Source organism: Theropithecus gelada, chromosome 4 (assembly GCF_003255815.1).
Source record: "Theropithecus gelada isolate Dixy chromosome 4, Tgel_1.0, whole genome shotgun sequence".
NCBI lineage: Eukaryota > Metazoa > Chordata > Mammalia > Primates > Cercopithecidae > Theropithecus > Theropithecus gelada.
Genome location: NC_037671.1, coordinates 88,917,650 through 88,933,241, shown reverse-complemented (window position 1 = coordinate 88,933,241; position 15,592 = coordinate 88,917,650). Strand labels below are relative to the sequence as shown.

Below are 15,592 nucleotides of genomic sequence, written 5' to 3'. Positions count from 1 at the left end.
TCTTGAGAACTTCAACTGTCTTAGAGCCCAGAAAGAGCAGGGGTTGGGGTCTTAGTTTCTACTCTCCCAGAAGTCTATGGTTTCCTTGTATATTTGTTGTCTACCCCATTCCCTGTAACCAGCTCTGCAGGGGCAGTTTTGTTAAGCCATGCAACATCAACAACAATGTAACTGGACACATAAATGGTCTTTAGAAGGTCAAAGAAAGCTAGCTTCTCTCAGTTAAAATGACAGTATCCCACTCTTTGTGATCAATCAGGTATATTTCTTTTATAGATTCATGGAGTTGTAGATCTGGAAGAACACTATTGGTCTTCTAGTTCATGCTTTTCATTTTACAAACATGGAAGCAGGCCCCCAAAAAGGCAATTTGTCCAGATCCACAAAGTTGGTCAATGCTGGAGCTAAACCAAAAGCCCCAAACATCCCTGGTCCACTCCTCTTGCCACTGCACTTCACTTTCATTTCTCTTTTTATTTTCTTTCATTTCATGTTTCATTAAAGAATTTATGGCTTTGTGTCTTTCATCACAAGCTTCTCTCTTGGTGTAGGCACATTCATATGTATTACCCATAAATGAACTGGAAAAATGAGGCATCCCTTATAAATCTCCTACTTTTTATGAATGGAACACACCATCCGTGACCTAGAACATTAAATGTTCCACCAAGTTTTGAGTGTTTCCTTATACATGAGACCTGTTATGATTTTTAACTTAATAATTTCTGTAGACTAATTGAGGAGACTCAATGTGGTAGGAGAAATAGTAATAATTTGAAAACTAAGAATGGAAAAAACAAACCAGAATTGAGACCTTATATGGGAGATAAGAAAATCCTGAAAACATTCCATGGAAATGCAGGACTAATAAGAAGGCAGAATAGAAAATATTTGTCTTCTTACTAGATAATAAAGAATTTAGCAGCAATTTCCTAGTCATTGACAGAAGCCAGGTGGACTTGATCTTACCTCATGACTTAGGGTCATTATAACTGAATTGTGTCATTTTAGAATGCTATGCTAATTCCATTTAAAAAATGATTCCATATAACCTCACAAATATTTTATCTTTTATTGGAATACCAAAGAACTAATAATTCTTCATCGAGGCATCTTTGTAATTGGGTATTACAAACCATTATATATAGCAGAGCAAAGTTGATACTATGTGGTTTGCATTGTGATAAGTTATTGTTTGTAAAGTGTTTGGAGTAATTGTAGCACAAAAAATAAACCTATGGCTTTTACTCTCAGCCAAGATGGCGTAATAGGTTCTAGATTTACCCTTTCTCCTAAAACAACTATAGAAACAGATAAAATATATGAGATAATAGTTTTTAAGACAGGGGACATCCAGAACCAAAAGACAGTAATCCCCAAGAAAGGAAAACAAACTGAGCTAAGCGTACTGCTTTGAGAGTTTCTAGGCCATGGCACAGGAAAGAAGAACCAAGGAAGAGCTGGCTGACTCTTAAATTGAAGAGACAGAGCTAAGAGTCTGGAAAGATGATAATAGAGTTCAGAAAGCAGGGTAACAGAAGAGAGAGCTGCAGAGAAAGAACTCCAGAGATCTGCAGAGAGTTTCCCTTTAATATTCTGCAGAGTAACGATCAGTAGATGCAGGTGAGAAAACTACCCAAGGATGGGGAGACAGCCACCCAAAACAAAGGGAACTCAGAGAACTGGGAATAACATCATTTCCTACCAGCCAGACTAGTAAAAACATATATCAGGGGTCATTGGATAGAGTACTCAGAAGTACTCAGTAGTAAGGAGTAATGAACCCTAGACTAAATGCTGATTTTCCTATCAAATCTCAAAAGCAAAACCTGAAAAGATCAAACTACTTCCAAGTAATTCAACTGTGTCTTAGAACAAAGTTCGAGATTATTTATGGGAACACAAAGATATCCAGCATTTAACAAGGTAAATTTTACAATGTCTGGCATCTAATCAAAAATGTTCAATTATGCAAAGAAGCAAGGAAATATAACTTACAATGAAAATAAATAACAATAAAAACTGAACCAAAAGATGTTAGAATTAGCAGACAAGGACATTGCAATAGTTATTATAACTGTATTCCAAATGTTCAAAAAGTTAGAAGAAAGATTGAACATCTTAAGTAGAGACATGGAAGATATTTTGTAAAAGACCAAATGGGACTTTTAGAGATAAGGACCACAGTATCTGAGATCAAAATTATACTGGAAAAGATTAATGGTAGATAAAACCTTGCAGAAGAAGAGATTAGTGAACTTGAAGGGTTAGCAATAGAAAATATCCAATGTGGCCAGGCGTGATGGCTCACGCCTGTGATCCCAGCATTTTGGGAGGCCAAGGCAGATGGATCATTTGAGGTCAGGAGTTCAAGACCAGCTTGGCCAACATCATGAAACCCTGTCTCTACTAAAAATACAAAAAAATTAGCTGGGTATGGTGGTGCACACCTGTAATCCCTGCTACTCTGGAGGCTGAGGCAGGAAAACAAAAAAAACAAAAAACAAAAAAAAACAAAAGATGAAGTGACTATGTGAATATAAGACAAAGTAGATTTCAGAACAAAGACTATTTCCAGGAATTAAAAGGTGACTTCATAGTGATAAAGGAATAACTACTACAAGAAAAAATTAAAATCCTAAATGTATATGCATCTAATAGGATTTCAGACTGCATGAGGCAGAAACTGATAGAATTACAATAACTGACAGACAAGCCTACAATGGTAGCCAGATATTTTAGTACTCCTTCTCAATACATGACGGAACCTATAGACGGAAGATCAGAAAAGATATTAGAAGACTTGAACAACACTCATCATACAGCTTAACCTAGTCGATATTTATAGGACACTCCAGCCAACAACAGAATATACATTCTTTTCAAGTGCTTATGTAGTATTCACCGAAGTGGGTCATATTCTGGGACTCAAAACACGTCTCCATAACTTTAAAAGGATTAAAGTCGTATGAAGTTTGTTCTGTGACCACAATGGAATTAAATCGGAAAAGAATAACAAAAAGATATCTAGAAACTCCCCCAAATATTTGGAAACCAAAAAACACATGTGTAAATCATTTGTGCATTAAGGAATAAATCAAAAGGGAAATTTTAAATTTTTAAAAATTGAGTATTCTAGTTAACCATTCATCAAATCTTTTTTCAAGGTTTTTAGTTTCTTTGCACGGTGAATGGCTAACTAGAATAACCAATGCAGAGAAGTCTTTAAACGACCTCATAGAGATGAAAACCATGAGACAAGAACTATGTGACAAATGCACAAGCTTCAGTAACCAACTCGATGAACTGGAAGAAAGGGTATCTGTGATTGAAAATCAAATGAATGAAATGAAGTGAGAGACAAGTTTAGAGAAAAAAGAGTAAAAAGAAATGAACAAAGCCTCCAAGAAATATGGGACTATGTGAAAAGACCAAATCTACGTCTGATTGGTGTACCTGAAAGTGACGGGGAGAATGGAACCAAGTTGGAAAACACTCTGTAGGATATTATCCAGGAGAACTTCCCCAACCTAGCAAGGCAGGCAAACATTCAAATTCAGGAAATACAGAGAACGTCACAAAGATACTATTCGAGAAGAGCAACTCCAAGACACATAATTGTCAGATTCACCAAAGTTGAAATGAAGGAAAAAATGTTAAGGGCAGCCAGAGAGAAAGGTCGAGTTACCCACAAAGGGAAGCCCATCAGACTAACAGCAGATCTCTCGGCAGAAACTCTACAAGATAGAAGAGAGTGGGGGAGAATATTCAGCATTCTTAAAGAAAGAATTTTCAACCTAGAATTTCATATCCAGCCAAACTAACTTTCATAAGTGAAGGAGAAATAAAATCCTTTGCAGACAAGCAAACGCTGAGAGATTTTGTCACCACCAGGCCTCCCCTACAAGAGCTCTTGAAGGAAGCACTAAACATGGAAAGGAACAACCAGTACCAGCCACTGCAAAAACATGCCAAACTAAAGACCATCGATACTAGGAAGAAACTGCATCAACTAACGAGCAAAATAACCAGCTAACATCATAATGACAGGATCAAGTTCACACATAACAATATTAACCTTAAATGTAAATGGACGAAATGTTCCAATTAAAAGACACAGGCTGGCAAATTGGATAAAGAGTGAAGACTCATCAATTTGCTGTATTCAGGATACCCATCTCACATGCAGAGACACACATAGGCTCAAAATAAAGGGATGGAGGAAGATCTACCAAGCAATTGGAAAACAGAAAAAGGCAGGGGTTGCAAACCTAGTCTCTGATAAAACAGACTTTAAACCAACAAAGATCAAAAGAGACAAAGAAGGCCATTACATAATGGTAAAGGGATCAATTCAACAAGAAGAGCTAACTCTCCTAAATATATATACACCCAATACAGGAGCACCCAGATTCATAAAGCAAGTCCTTAGAGACTTACAAAGAGACCTAGACTCCCACACAATAATAATGGGAGACTTTAACACCCCACTGTCAACAATAGATAGATCAGCAAGACAGAAAGTTAACAAGGATATCCATGAATTGAACTCAACTCTGCACCAAGCAGACCTAATAGACATCTACAGAACTCTCCACCCCAAATCAACAGAATATACATTCTTCTCAACACCACATCGCACTTATTCCAAAACTGACCACATAGTTGGAAGTAAAGCACTCCTTAGCAAATGTAAAAGAACAGAAATTATAACAAACTGTCTCTCAGACCACAGTGCAATCAAACTACAACTCAGGATTAAGAAACTCCATCAAAACCACTCAACTACATGGAAACTGAACAACCTGCTCCTGAATGACTACTGGATACATAACGAAATGCAGGCAGAAATAAAGATGTTCTTTGAAACCAGTGAGAACAAAGGTACAACATACCAGAATGTCTGGGACACATTTAAAGCAGTGTGTAAAGGGAAATTTGTAGCACTGAATGCCCACAAGAGAAAGCAGAAAAGATCTAAAGTTGACACCCCAACATCACAATTAAAAGAACTAGAGAAGCAAGAGCAAACACATTCAAAAGCTTGCAGAAGGCAAGAAATAACTGAGATCAGAGCAGAACTGAAGGAGATAGAGACACAAAAAACCCTTCAAAAAAATCAATGAATCCAGGAGCTGATTTTTTGAAAAGATCAACAAAATTGATAGACGGCTAGTAAGATTAATAAGAAAAGAGAGAAGAATCAAATAGATGCAATAAAAAATGATAAAGGGGATATCACCTCTGACCCCACAGAAATACAAACTACCATCAGAGAATACTATAAACACCCTACGCAAATAAACTAGAAAACCTAGAAGAAATGGATAAATTCCTGAACACGTACACTCTCCCAAGACTAAATCAGGAAGAAGTTGAATCCTTGAATAGACCAATTATTGCCTGAAATCGAGGCAATAATTAATGGCCTACGAACCAAAAAAAGTCCAGGACCAGACGGATTCACAGCCGAATCCTACCATAGGTACAAGGAGGAGGTGGTACCATTCTTTCTGAAATTATTCCAATCAATAGAAAAAGAGGGAATCCTTCCTAATTCATTTTATGAGGCCAACATCATCCTAATACAAAAGCCTGGCAGAGACACAACAAAAAAAGAGAATTTTAGACCAATATCCCTGAACATCAATGTAAAAATCCTCAATAAAATACTGGCAAACTGAATCCAGCAGCACATCAAAAAGCTTATCCACCATGAACAAGTAGGCTTCATCCCTGGGATGCAAGGCTGGTTCAACATATGCAAATCAATAAACGTAATCCAGCATATAAACAGAACCAAAGACAAAAACCACATGATTATCTCAATAGATGCAGAAAAGGCCTTTGACAAAATCCAACAGCCCTTCATGATAAAAATGGACAATAAATTCGGTATTGATGGAACGTATCTCAAACTAATAAGAGCTATTTATGACAAACCCACAGCCAATACCATACTGAATGGGCAAAAACTGGAAGCATTCCCCTTGAAAACTGGCACAAGACAGGGATGCCCTCTCTCACCACTCCTATTCAACACAGTGTTGGAAATTCTGGCCAGGGCAATCAGGCAAGAGAAAGAAATAAAGGGTATTCAGTTAGGAAAAGAGGAAGTCAAATTGTCCCTGTTTGCAGATTACATGATTGTATATTTAGAAAACCCCATTGTCTCAGCCCCAAATCTCCTTAAGCTGATAAGCAACTTCAGCAAAGTCTCAGGATACAATATCAATGTGCAAAAGTCACTAGCATTCTTATACACCAATAACAGACAGAGAGCCAAATCATGAGTGAACTCCCATTCACAATTGCTTCAAAGAAGAATAAAGTATGTAGGAATCCAACTTACAAGGGATGTGAAGGACCTCTTCAAGGAGAACTACAAACCACTGCTCAATGAAATAAAAGAGGACACAAACAAATGGAAGAACATTCCATGCTTATGGATAGGAAGAATCAATATCATGAAAATGGCCATACTGCCCGAGGTAATTTATAGATTCAATGCCATCCCCATTAAGCTACCAATGACTTTCTTCACAGAATTGGAAAAAACTACTTTATGAACTAAAGTTCATATGGAACCAAAAAAGAGCCCGCATTGCCAAGTCAATCCTAAGGCAAAAGAACAAAGCTGGAGGCATCACGCTACCTGACTTCAAACTATACTACAAGGTTACAGTAACCAAAACAGCATGATACTGGTACCAAAACAGAGATATAGACCAATGGAACAGAACAGAGCCCTCAGAAATAATACCACACATCTCCAACCATCTGATCTTTGACAAACCTGACAAAAACAAGCAATGAGGAAAGGATTCCCTATTTAATAAATGGTGCTGGGAAAACTGGCTAGCCGTAAGTAGAAAGCTAAAACTGGATCCCTTCCTTACACCTTACACAAAAATTAATTCAAGATGGATTAGAGACTTAAATGTCAGACCTAAAACCATAAAATCCCTAGAAGAAAACCTAGGCAATACCATTCAGGACATAGGCATGGGCAAGGACTTCATGTCTAAAACACGAAAAGCAATGGCAACAAAAGCCAAAATTGACAAATGGGATCTAATTAAACGAAAGAGCTTCTGCACAGCAAAAGAAACTACCATCAGAGTGAACTGGCAACCTACAGAATGGGAGAAAATTTTTGCAATCTACTCATCTGACAAAGGGCTAATATCCAGAACCTACAAAGAACTCAAACAAATTTACAAGAAAAAACAACCCCATCAGAAAGTGGGCAAAGGATGTGAACAGACACTTCTCAAAAGAAGACATTTACGCAGCCAACAGACACATGAAAAAATGCTCATCATCACTGGCCATCAGAGAAATGCAAATCAAAACCACAATGAGATACCGTCTATACCAGTTAGAATGGCGATCATTAAAAAGTCAGGAAACAACAGGTGCTGGCGAGGATGTGGAGAAAGAGGAACACTTTTACATGGTTGGTGGGACTGTAGTTCAACCATTGTGGCGATTCCTCAAGGATTTAGAACTAGAAATACCCTTTGACCCAGCCATCCCAATCTTGGGTATATACCCAAAGGATTATAAATCATGCTGCTATAAAGACACATGCACATGTATGTTTATTGCGGCACTATTCATAGTAGTAAAAACTTGGAACCAACCCAGATGTCCATCAGTGACAGACTGGATTAAGAAAATGTGGCGCATGTACACCATGGAATACTATACAGCCATAAAAAAGGATGAGTTCATGTCCTTTGTAGGGACATGGATGCAGCTGGAAACCATCATTCTTAGCAAACTGTTGCAAGAACAGAAAACCAAACACCGCATGTTCTTACCTATAGGTGGGAATTGAACAATGAGAGCACTTGGACACAGGAAGGGGAACATCACACACCAGGCCTGTTGTGGAGTGAGGGGAAGGAGGAGGGATAGCATTAGGAGATATACCTAATGTAAATGATGAGTTAATGGGTGCAGCACACCAACATGGCACATGTATACATATGTAACAAATCTACATGTTGTGCACATGTACTTTAGAACTTAAAGTATAATTTTAAAAAAAGTAAAAATTAAAATTAAACATTTCAAAATTTGCAAGATACTGCTAAAACAGTAGACTGAAATTTATAGCATTAAAGCCTGTGTTAGAAAAGACAACAAAGATCTCAGATTAATGGGCTCAACTACCACCTTATGAAACTGGAAAAGAAAAAAAGACACAATTAAACCCAAAGTAAGCAGAATAAAGGATATAACAATGAGAATAGAGATTAGCAAACTAGAAAATAGAATGATTTTAAAAAACTAACCAAAAACTAGTTATTTGAGAATGTCAGTAAAATGGTTAAGCCTCTAGCCAGACTGATCAGAAAGAGAAGACACAAATTTTCAGTACCAGTAATATGAAAGGTGACGTCAGTACAGATTCAACCAGTATTAGAAGGAATATTTTTAAATACTATATATGGGCTGGATGTGGTGGCTCACGCCTGTAATCCCAGCGCTTTGAGGGGGCCAAAGCAGGAGGAACACTTGACACCAAGAGTTGAAGACCAACCTGGGTATCATAGTAAGACTCCATCTCTTTAAAAAAAAAAAATAACTGAACATGGTGGCATGGCCTATAGTCCTAGTTACTCAGGAGCCTAAGACAGGAAGGTCACTTGAGCCCCAGGAGTTTCAGGTTGCAGTTAGCTATGATCACACCACTGCGCTCCAGCCTGGGCAACAAAGTGAGACACTGTCTCTTTAAAAAATAAAAAATAAAAAAATAAAATTTAAAAAGGCCCGGGGCGGTGGCTCACGCTTGTACTTCCAGGACTTTGGGAGGCCGAGGCGGGTGGATCACGAGGTCAAGAGATTGAGACCATCTTGGCCAACATGGTGAAACCTCGTCTCTACTAAAAATACAAAAATTAGCTGGGCATGGTAGTGCACACCTGTGTCCCAGCTACTCGGGAGGCTGAGGCAGGAGAATCGCTTGAACCCGGGAGGCAGAGGTTGCGGTGAGCCAAGATTTTGCCACTGCACTCCAGCCTGGTGACAGAGCAAGACTCCATCTCAAAAAATAACTTAATTAATTAAATAAATAAATATACACACACACACACACACACACACACACACAATTTTATGCCAATAAATTTGACCATTTTTTTAAAAAAATTGAGTCTGTCGTTAAAATCCCAGTTCAGAAGTCTTCACAGGTAAATTCTACCAAACATATAAGGAGGAAATAAAACCAATTCTACAAAAAAAAAAAAAGAAAAAAGAAAAAAAAAAACCTTTTAGAAAATTAAAGAGGAAGAAATACTTCCCAGCTCATTTTATGAGATTGTTGTTACCCTGATGCTAAAACCAGGCCATAAAAACTATGTAAGAAAACTACAGACAAATCTCCCCATTGAAAATAGATGAAAAATTATTTTTTTTAATTTATTATTATTATTATACTTTAAGTTCTAGGGTACATGTGCATAACGTGCAGGTTTGTTACATATGTATACTTGTGCCATGTTGGTGTGCTGCACCCATCAACTCATCAGCACCCATCAACTCGTCATTTACATCAGGTATAACTCCCAATGCAATCCCTCCCCCCTACCCCCTCCCCATGATAGGCCCCGGTGTGTGATGTTCCCCTTCCCGAGTCCAAGTGATCTCATTGTTCAGTTCCCACCTATGAGTGAGAACATGCGGTGTTTGGTTTTCTGTTCTTGTGATAGTTTGCTCAGAATGATGGTTTCCAGCTGCATCCATGTCCCTACAAAGGACACAAACTCATCCTTTTTGATGGCTGCATAGTAATCCATGGTGTATATGTGCCACATTTTCTTAATCCAGTCTGTCACTGATGGACATTTGGGTTGATTCCAACTCTTTGCTATTGTGAATAGTGCTGCAATAAACATACGTGTGCATGTGTTTTTATAGCAGCATGATTTATAATCCTTTGGGTATATACCCAGTAATGGGATGGCTGGGTCATATGGTACATCTAGTTCTAGATCTTTGAGGAATCGCCATACTGTTTTGCATAATGGTTGAACTAGTTTACAATCCCACCAACAGTGTAAAAGTGTTCCTCTTTCTCCACATCCTCTCCAGCACCTGTTGTTTCCTGACTTTTTAATGATTGCCATTCTAACTGGTGTGAGATGGTATCTCATTGTGGTTACCATCACCAAAAGCAACGGCAACAAGAGCCAAAATTGACAAATGGGATCTAATTAAACTAAAGAGCTTCTGCACAGCAAAAGAAACTACCGTCAGAGTGAACTGGCAACCTACAGAATGGGAGAAAATTTTTGCAATCTACTCATCTGACAAAGGGCTAATATCCAGAACCTACAAAGAACTCAAACAAATTTACAAGAAAAAAACAAACAACCCCATCAAAAAGTGGGCAAAGGATATGAACAGACATTTCTCAAAAGAAGACATTCATACAGCCAACAGACACATGAAAAATGCTCATCATCACTGGCCATCAGAGAAATGCAGATGAAAAATTATTAACAAAATGTTAGCAAATTGAATCCAACAATGTATAAGAAGGCAAACACAGGGCTGGGTGCAGTGGCTCACACCTGTAATCCCAAGACTTTGAGAGACCAAGGTAGAGGATTGCTTGAGACCAGGAGTCCAAGAGCAGCCTGGGCAACATAGCAAGGTTTCATCTCTACAAAAAAACAAGAAATAATTAGCCAGGTATGGTGGTGCACACCTGTAGTCATAGCTACTCAGGAGGCAGAGGCAGGAGAATTGCTTGAGCCCAGGAAATCAAGATTGCAGTGAGCCATGAGTGCCACTGAAGAAAAAGATAAGAAAGGGAACAGAAAGGGAGGGGAGGGGAGGGGAGGGAGGGGAGGAGAGAGGGACAGAAAGAAAAGTAACTTCCTCAGCTCAATAGGAGCATCTGTGAAGCATCTATAGCTAACGTCATACAAAATGGTGAATGGTTGAATACTTTCTTCCTAACATCAGGAAGGCAAGGATGTTTAGTCTCACCACCTCTATTCAGCATTGAACTAGAGGTTCTAAACAATGCAGTAAGGTAAGAAAAAGACATTAAAATTATCCAAATTGGGAAAAAAGTAAGAGATCTTTATTCACAACATAATCTTCTATGTAGAAAATACTGTGGAATCTACTCAAAAAAAACAGTCTATGAGAACTAATAAATAAGGTTTCCAGATACAAGATCGATATACAAAAATTATTTGTATATACTAGCAATGAAAAATTAGAAATTGAAATTAAAAGACAATGCCATTTACAATGACATCAAAAATGTTCATACTTAGGTATAAATCTGACAAAAGAGGTATAAAAGACCTATATACTACTATAAAACATTGCTGAGAGCCCAGTGTGGTGGCTCACACCTGTAATCCCAGCACTTTGGGAGGCCGAAGAGAGACCAGGAGTTCGAGACCAGTCTGGCCAACCTGGTGAAACCCATCTCTACTAAAACTACAAAAAGTGGCCAGGCATGGTGGCGCATGCCTCTTTAATTCCAGCTACTCAGGAGGCTGAGGCAGGAGAATCACTTGAACCCGGGAGGTGGAGGTTGCAGTGAGCCAAGATGGCACCACTGCACTCCAGCCTGGGTGACGGAGTGAGACTATCTGCAAAAAGATTTAAAATTAAAATATTGCTAAGGAAAAAAAAGTCTTTTTTTTTTTTTTCTTTTTTTTGAGATGGAGTCTTGCTCTGTCGCCCAGGCTAGAGTACAGTGGTGCAATCTCAGCTCAGCTCACTGCAACCTCTTCCTGCTGGGTTCACACAATTCTCCTGCCTTAGCCTCCTGAGTAGCTGGGATTACAGGCATATGCTACCATGCCTGGCTAATTTTTGTATTTTTAGTAGAGATGGGGTTTCAGCATGTTGGCCAGGCTGGTCTCGAACTCCTGACCTCAAGTGATCCACCTGCCTCGGCCTCCTAAAGTCCTGAGATTACAGGCATAAGCCACCGCACCTGGCTACTGAGAAAAATTTAAGATGATCTAAATAAAGAGACCGTGTTCATGGGTCAAAAGGTTCATTATTGTTAAGATGGCAGTTCTTCCTAAATTCATCAGTAGATTCAGTAAAATCTCAGTGAAAATTCCAGCAGACTATTTTGTAGAAATTGGCAAGCTAATTATAAAATGTATGTGGAAATGCAAAGGATCAAACTAACTTTGAAAAAGAGCAAATCAAGACACTATGATAGTAATATAAAAGTAGATATAGGGGCTGGGTACAGTGGCTCACATCTGTAATCCCAGCACTTTAGGAGGCCGAGGTAGGAGGATCACTTGATGCCAGGAGTTTGAGACTAGCCTGGGCAATATGGCAAGACCTCATCACACACATATATATATATATATGTTTTTGTTTTGTTTTTGAGATGGAGTCTTGCTCTGTCACCCAGGCTGGAGTGCAGTGGTGATCTCGGCTCACTGTAACCTCTGCCTTCTAGGTTCAAGTGATTCTCCTGTCTTTGCCTCCCAAGTAGCTGGGATTAGAGGTGCAACCACCATGCCCAGCTAATTTTTGTATTTTTAGTAGAGACGCAGTTTCACCATGTTGGCCAGGCTGGTCTTGAACTCCCGACCTCGTGATCTGCCCACCTCAGCCTCCCAAAGTGCTGGGATTACAGGCATGAGCCACCGCATCCAGCCTACAAAAACTATTTTTAAATTAGCCAGATACGGTGGTGCACACCTGTAGTGCCAGCTACTGCTGTGAGCTATGGCCACGCCACTGCACTCCAAAGTAATAACCTGTCTCCAAAAAAAAAAACAAAACAAAACAAAAGTAGACAAACTTATAAATAGTAAAAGACAGAGTCCATAAATAGATTCATACATATATAAACAATTGATTTTCAGTAAAAGTACAAAGGTAATTCAGGAGAGAAAAGAGTCTTTTTAACAATGCTACTGGAACGATTGGATATTCATATGCAAAAGGAAAAAACCTCAATCCATACCTGTTACATATATAAAAATTAACTCAAAATGGTCCATAGACCTAAATGTAAGGGCTGAAAAAATAACACTTCTAGCAGAAAACATAGGAGAAAATCTTTATGACCTTGGTTTTTCAGATGTGACACCAAAATGGTTTTTTGGCTTCATCAAATAAAGACTTGCTGTTCCTTGAAAGACACTTTTAAGACATGAAAAGACAAGCTACAACCTTGGAAAAAAATTTTGCAAATCATGTATCTGATAAAGGACTTTATATATTCAGAATATATAAAGAATTCTTAAAACTGAAAAATAAGAAAACAACCCAATTAAAAATGGGCAAAGAATCTAAATAGACATTTCTCCAAAGAAGATATACAGAGGTCAAATAAACACATGAAAGATTCTCAACGACTTCAGGTGTTAGAGAAAGCAAATTAAACCCAAAAAGAGATACAATATACCTATTACAATGTCCAAAATTAGAAAGACTGACCATACTAAATGTTGGCAAGGCTGTGAAAGAACTGGAACCTCATACACTGCTGGTGGAAATGTAAAATGTTACAACCACTTTAGAAAACAGTGCCAGACTCTTTAAAAGTAATGCTTACACATACCATATGATACATTCTACTCACAGGTATTTACCCAAGAGAAGTAGAAGCATATGTCCGTATAAAGAATTTTATGTTCACAACAGCTTTATGTGTAAATAAATACTGGAAACAACCCGAATATCTACTAATAGATGAATGGATAAAAAAAAAAAAGTTATGCTGTATTTATACAATGGGATACTAAGTAATAAAGGAACAAACTTGATATATGCAGCAACATAGTTGAATGGTGAAATTATGCCGAACAAAAGAAGCCAGACATAAAAGAATATGTAGTGTATGATTCCATTTATATGAAACTCTAGAAAATGCAAGCTAATATAGAATGTCAGAAAACTGATCAGTCGTTGCAGGGGTGAGGTATAGAGGGGCACAAGGGAAAAATTATTACAAGGGCCTTAAGGAGACTTTTGGTGATGATGGATTTGTTCACTATCTTTATTGTGATGATGGTTTCACAGTTATATACATAATCAAAACCTCAAATTGCTCACTATAAGTATGTGCAGTTTATAGTATGTTAAAGCTGTTTTAAAAAAAATAAGAAAGCCCAAAAGAAAGCAGGACTCACTACTGGCATTCTTACTACTCTAGTAAACATTACAGAAAAACTATGTAATTCTATAAATTAATCACAGATACTGTATTTTAAAATACTTCAGTGGGGCCAGGCGCAGCGGCTCATGCCTGTAATCCCAGCACTTTGGGAGGCCGAGGCGGGTGGATCACCTGAGGTCAGGAGTTCAAGACCAGCCTGGCCAAGATGGTGAAACCCCATCTCTACTAAAAATACAAAACTTAGCCAAGCATGGTGGCACATGCCTGTAATCCCAGCTACTCAGTGGGCTGAGGCAGGAGAATCACTTGAACCCAGGAGGTGGAGGTTGCAGTGACCTGAGAAGCATGCCATTGCACTTCAGCCTGGGCTACAGAACGAAACTCCCTCTCAAAAAAAAAAAAAAAAGAAAGAAAGAAATACTTCAATGGATATTTTTAAAAGCAAAGAACCTTTTGTAAAAGTAGTCTTGACTGTTGAATGCATCTTTTTCATGACTGCTATTGTGATATATTGTGTTTCCTTAAAGTGGATGTACATCAATTCGGCTGGGATAACGACAGCACAATTCCACATCTTTGTAAGAGCTGAGCAACTATAGCATTATGGCGATTGTGCTTTGCCTTGAAGTGGCAGAGGGCAGATGCAATAGCTGACTACTGAGTCTTCAGCGTGCAGACAGTTTGGTGCACTTGTTAAATATGTATTGTGATTTGATGTTTACTCTACTTGGCATCTCAGCCAAATTTCACCTTAGGAACTTACATGTACTTCATCAAGACGTTAGAAATACTTCAAAATGATTCATTTCCTCTTAACACAAATCTAAATTAGTCCTTGCATGGAGACTATTTACATGTGAAAGTTCCTTTTCAGCCTTCTAACAAAATCAGAACCACCAAGTTTTAAAATACCAGTGTGTTTTAAATGTTCTATTAAAAGATCTGGCTTTGTTACCATGGGGTAAAAGAATGCAGTAAGTAGGAAGGATAAAAGTCAGCTGTGGAGCTTGACTTTCCAGATATGTTTCTTGAGCTCATTGTACAGAGTAAGCAGAAACATGCTGATTGGCAATTCTCCTCTTTCCTGCCATGCTCATGGCAGTGGGACACAGGAACCATGATGTTCTTTCTCACCTCCTCTCTCCAGTCCTACAACTGTGGTGACTCAGCCTTTCTTTCTTTCTTTCTTTCTTTCTTTCAGGGTGTGAACGGCATGTCTGTGGATGAGAAGCCTGACTCCCCCATGTATGTATATGAGTCCACAGTCCACTGCACCAACATCCTCCTGGGCCTCAATGACCAGCGGAAAAAGGATATTCTCTGTGACGTGACTTTGATCGTGGAAAGGAAGGAGTTCCGGGCCCACCGGGCTGTGCTGGCCGCATGCAGTGAATACTTTTGGCAGGCGCTGGTCGGACAGACAAAAAATGACTTGGTGGTCAGCTTACCTGAGGAGGTACA

General features: G+C 38.6%; 1 protein-coding gene across 2 annotated transcripts in view; it reads left to right on the top strand.

The window, feature by feature from the left end:
* Positions 1 to 15,592, top strand: part of BACH2 (BTB domain and CNC homolog 2) — a 374,467-nt gene that overhangs the window by 270,246 nt on the left and 88,629 nt on the right. For both annotated transcript variants that reach the window (XM_025384074.1, XM_025384073.1), the window contains exon 4: positions 15,333 to 15,587. In XM_025384074.1, the coding sequence (XP_025239859.1) occupies positions 15,345 to 15,587 (243 nt within the window). In that variant the 5' untranslated portion in view covers positions 15,333 to 15,344. The remainder of the gene's footprint in view (positions 1 to 15,332; positions 15,588 to 15,592) is intronic.